Raw genomic sequence first — 5,278 nt, 5'->3', positions numbered from 1 at the left:
TATGTTTTTGTGTTTCTACTTCATGATCATTAGTGTGTAACCATGCCTTAAGATTATGAATAATTCCATGAATCCTTCACCTCTCTTAAAAGAAAAATGTTTTAAATCAAAAGAACAAGAAGTACATAATTTTCGAAATTATTAGTGAATTTAATTTAATTATATTGATGTGGTGGCAATAATTTTTGTTTTCTGAATGAATGCTTGAACAGTGCATATGTCTTTTGATATTGTTGTTTATGAGTGTTAAAATTGTTGGCTCTTGAAAGAATGATGAACAAAGAGAAATGTTATTGATGAACTAAAAAATTGCTGGGCGCGGTGCAACGGACGCTGGGCGCGTTGCAACGCATGCTGGGCGCGGTGCATCGTTGGCTGGGAGCGTTGCATCGGAGGCACCCGCCGTTGCAACGGATGCTGGGCGCGGTGCAACGGACGCTGGGCGCGTTGCAACGCATGCTGGGCGCGGTGCATCGTTGGCTGGGAGCGTTGCATCGGAGGCACCCGCCGTTGCAACGGATGCTGGGCGCGGTGCAACGGACGCTGGGCGCGTTGCAACGCATGCTGGGCGCGGTGCATCGTTGGCTGGGAGCGTTGCATCGGAGGCACCCGCCGTTGCAACGGATGCTGGGCGCGGTGCAACGGACGCTGGGCGCGTTGCAACGCATGCTGGGCGCGGTGCATCGTTGGCTGGGAGCGTTGCATCGGAGGCACCCGCCGTTGCAACGGATGCTGGGCGCGGTGCAACGGACGCTGGGCGCGTTGCAACGCATGCTGGGCGCGGTGCATCGTTGGCTGGGAGCGTTGCATCGGAGGCACCCGCCGTTGCAACGGATGCTGGGCGCGGTGCAACGGACGCTGGGCGCGTTGCAACGCATGCTGGGCGCGGTGCATCGTTGGCTGGGAGCGTTGCATCGGAGGCACCCGCCGTTGCAACGGATGCTGGGCGCGGTGCAACGGACGCTGGGCGCGTTGCAACGCATGCTGGGCGCGGTGCATCGTTGGCTGGGAGCGTTGCATCGGAGGCACCCGCCGTTGCAACGGATGCTGGGCGCGGTGCAACGGACGCTGGGCGCGTTGCAACGCATGCTGGGCGCGGTGCATCGTTGGCTGGGAGCGTTGCATCGGAGGCACCCGCCGTTGCAACGGATGCTGGGCGCGGTGCAACGGACGCTGGGCGCGTTGCAACGCATGCTGGGCGCGGTGCATCGTTGGCTGGGAGCGTTGCATCGGAGGCACCCGCCGTTGCAACGGATGCTGGGCGCGGTGCAACGGACGCTGGGCGCGTTGCAACGCATGCTGGGCGCGGTGCATCGTTGGCTGGGAGCGTTGCATCGGAGGCACCCGCCGTTGCAACGGATGCTGGGCGCGGTGCAACGGACGCTGGGCGCGTTGCAACGCATGCTGGGCGCGGTGCATCGTTGGCTGGGAGCGTTGCATCGGAGGCACCCGCCGTTGCAACGGATGCTGGGCGCGGTGCAACGGACGCTGGGCGCGTTGCAACGCATGCTGGGCGCGGTGCATCGTTGGCTGGGAGCGTTGCATCGGAGGCACCCGCCGTTGCAACGGATGCTGGGCGCGGTGCAACGGACGCTGGGCGCGTTGCAACGCATGCTGGGCGCGGTGCATCGTTGGCTGGGAGCGTTGCATCGGAGGCACCCGCCGTTGCAACGGATGCTGGGCGCGGTGCAACGGACGCTGGGCGCGTTGCAACGCATGCTGGGCGCGGTGCATCGTTGGCTGGGAGCGTTGCATCGGAGGCACCCGCCGTTGCAACGGATGCTGGGCGCGGTGCAACGGACGCTGGGCGCGTTGCAACGCATGCTGGGCGCGGTGCATCGTTGGCTGGGAGCGTTGCATCGGAGGCACCCGCCGTTGCAACGGATGCTGGGCGCGGTGCAACGGACGCTGGGCGCGTTGCAACGCATGCTGGGCGCGGTGCATCGTTGGCTGGGAGCGTTGCATCGGAGGCACCCGCCGTTGCAACGGATGCTGGGCGCGGTGCAACGGACGCTGGGCGCGTTGCAACGCATGCTGGGCGCGGTGCATCGTTGGCTGGGAGCGTTGCATCGGAGGCACCCGCCGTTGCAACGGATGCTGGGCGCGGTGCAACGGACGCTGGGCGCGTTGCAACGCATGCTGGGCGCGGTGCATCGTTGGCTGGGAGCGTTGCATCGGAGGCACCCGCCGTTGCAACGGATGCTGGGCGCGGTGCAACGGACGCTGGGCGCGTTGCAACGCATGCTGGGCGCGGTGCATCGTTGGCTGGGAGCGTTGCATCGGAGGCACCCGCCGTTGCAACGGATGCTGGGCGCGGTGCAACGGACGCTGGGCGCGTTGCAACGCATGCTGGGCGCGGTGCATCGTTGGCTGGGAGCGTTGCATCGGAGGCACCCGCCGTTGCAACGGATGCTGGGCGCGGTGCAACGGACGCTGGGCGCGTTGCAACGCATGCTGGGCGCGGTGCATCGTTGGCTGGGAGCGTTGCATCGGAGGCACCCGCCGTTGCAACGGATGCTGGGCGCGGTGCAACGGACGCTGGGCGCGTTGCAACGCATGCTGGGCGCGGTGCATCGTTGGCTGGGAGCGTTGCATCGGAGGCACCCGCCGTTGCAACGGATGCTGGGCGCGGTGCAACGGACGCTGGGCGCGTTGCAACGCATGCTGGGCGCGGTGCATCGTTGGCTGGGAGCGTTGCATCGGAGGCACCCGCCGTTGCAACGGATGCTGGGCGCGGTGCAACGGACGCTGGGCGCGTTGCAACGCATGCTGGGCGCGGTGCATCGTTGGCTGGGAGCGTTGCATCGGAGGCACCCGCCGTTGCAACGGATGCTGGGCGCGGTGCAACGGACGCTGGGCGCGTTGCAACGCATGCTGGGCGCGGTGCATCGTTGGCTGGGAGCGTTGCATCGGAGGCACCCGCCGTTGCAACGGATGCTGGGCGCGGTGCAACGGACGCTGGGCGCGTTGCAACGCATGCTGGGCGCGGTGCATCGTTGGCTGGGAGCGTTGCATCGGAGGCACCCGCCGTTGCAACGGATGCTGGGCGCGGTGCAACGGACGCTGGGCGCGTTGCAACGCATGCTGGGCGCGGTGCATCGTTGGCTGGGAGCGTTGCATCGGAGGCACCCGCCGTTGCAACGGATGCTGGGCGCGGTGCAACGGACGCTGGGCGCGTTGCAACGCATGCTGGGCGCGGTGCATCGTTGGCTGGGAGCGTTGCATCGGAGGCACCCGCCGTTGCAACGGATGCTGGGCGCGGTGCAACGGACGCTGGGCGCGTTGCAACGCATGCTGGGCGCGGTGCATCGTTGGCTGGGAGCGTTGCATCGGAGGCACCCGCCGTTGCAACGGATGCTGGGCGCGGTGCAACGGACGCTGGGCGCGTTGCAACGCATGCTGGGCGCGGTGCATCGTTGGCTGGGAGCGTTGCATCGGAGGCACCCGCCGTTGCAACGGATGCTGGGCGCGGTGCAACGGACGCTGGGCGCGTTGCAACGCATGCTGGGCGCGGTGCATCGTTGGCTGGGAGCGTTGCATCGGAGGCACCCGCCGTTGCAACGGATGCTGGGCGCGGTGCAACGGACGCTGGGCGCGTTGCAACGCATGCTGGGCGCGGTGCATCGTTGGCTGGGAGCGTTGCATCGGAGGCACCCGCCGTTGCAACGGATGCTGGGCGCGGTGCAACGGACGCTGGGCGCGTTGCAACGCATGCTGGGCGCGGTGCATCGTTGGCTGGGAGCGTTGCATCGGAGGCACCCGCCGTTGCAACGGATGCTGGGCGCGGTGCAACGGACGCTGGGCGCGTTGCAACGCATGCTGGGCGCGGTGCATCGTTGGCTGGGAGCGTTGCATCGGAGGCACCCGCCGTTGCAACGGATGCTGGGCGCGGTGCAACGGACGCTGGGCGCGTTGCAACGCATGCTGGGCGCGGTGCATCGTTGGCTGGGAGCGTTGCATCGGAGGCACCCGCCGTTGCAACGGATGCTGGGCGCGGTGCAACGGACGCTGGGCGCGTTGCAACGCATGCTGGGCGCGGTGCATCGTTGGCTGGGAGCGTTGCATCGGAGGCACCCGCCGTTGCAACGGATGCTGGGCGCGGTGCAACGGACGCTGGGCGCGTTGCAACGCATGCTGGGCGCGGTGCATCGTTGGCTGGGAGCGTTGCATCGGAGGCACCCGCCGTTGCAACGGATGCTGGGCGCGGTGCAACGGACGCTGGGCGCGTTGCAACGCATGCTGGGCGCGGTGCATCGTTGGCTGGGAGCGTTGCATCGGAGGCACCCGCCGTTGCAACGGATGCTGGGCGCGGTGCAACGGACGCTGGGCGCGTTGCAACGATTGCTGGGCGCGGTGCATCGTTGGCTGGGAGCGTTGCATCGGAGGCACCCGCCGTTGCAACGGAGGCAGGTCGCATTGCAACGTTGGCTGGGGGCCGTTGCAACGGATGCTGGGCGCGGTGCAACGGATGCTGGGAGCGTTGCAACGGAGGCTGGGTTTGAGCATCGTTGGCTGGGAGCGTTGCATCGGAGGCACCGGCCGTTGCAACGGAGGCACCGACCGTTGCAACGGAGGGTGCAAATTTTCATATCTCACAATTGGCTCGTGCAATTTTCCTGAAATTTTGAGGGAACCTTTATAATATTATTTAAAGGCTGCACAAAAAAATCCAGGTCAAAAATCGCACTTTTGCTGCGTTTTTCATTTTTTTGACTTTCCTGCTTTTCGGGTGGGAAAAAAATCGGCAAAAAAAATCCACATAGTGTAAATTCACCAAATTTGGTGGATGGAAAGATCTTATTTTTCTAGAGATTGTCGCAAAAAACGGCGTCAAAATTCGACCTCTAGAGCAGTTTCCTTGAGTATGTCTCCTCATCTAGAGTAGTTTCCTTGAGTATGTCTCCTCACGAAAAAGGATGTCTATCCGTGGCACTTTGGTAATGGCTCGGCAGCCTATTATCGGGGGGAGGGGTGTCGTGCTGCCGAAACTCGAGTTGCCCAAAGGCTTGCTGGGCGCAATGCCAGCAAGATGCACGATGCCTTGCCATCCCCTAGGCACACTAGCAAGCCCGTTGTGGTTGTGGTGTGCCGTCGGGGTCCCCCGCTGGTGGACGAAATTGTGATTTCTATCTTTTTGAGCTTTAGCATATATTTACTCTTAGGGCACTGTTTATTCTCACAACTCCGTTCAACTAACCAGCAAGTGTACTGGGTTGTCCAAGTAATAAACCTTACGTGAGTAAGGGTCGAATCCACAGAGATTGTTGGTATGAAGCAC

General features: G+C 63.5%; 1 protein-coding gene across 1 annotated transcript; it reads left to right on the top strand.

The window, feature by feature from the left end:
* Positions 1 to 382: 382 nt before the first annotated feature.
* On the top strand, positions 383 to 4,502 carry LOC107472476 (cell wall protein AWA1-like; the record flags this gene model as incomplete). The annotated part of the gene is made up of 1 exon (XM_016092000.1): positions 383 to 4,502. A coding segment is annotated over one exon (4,120 nt), but the record flags the coding sequence as incomplete, so codon positions are not given.
* Positions 4,503 to 5,278: the final 776 nt, after the last annotated feature.

Source organism: Arachis duranensis, unplaced genomic scaffold (assembly GCF_000817695.3).
Source record: "Arachis duranensis cultivar V14167 unplaced genomic scaffold, aradu.V14167.gnm2.J7QH unplaced_Scaffold_114017, whole genome shotgun sequence".
NCBI lineage: Eukaryota > Viridiplantae > Streptophyta > Magnoliopsida > Fabales > Fabaceae > Arachis > Arachis duranensis.
Note: the sequence above shows the minus strand (reverse complement) of the source record. Positions and strands in the feature narration are given on the sequence as shown.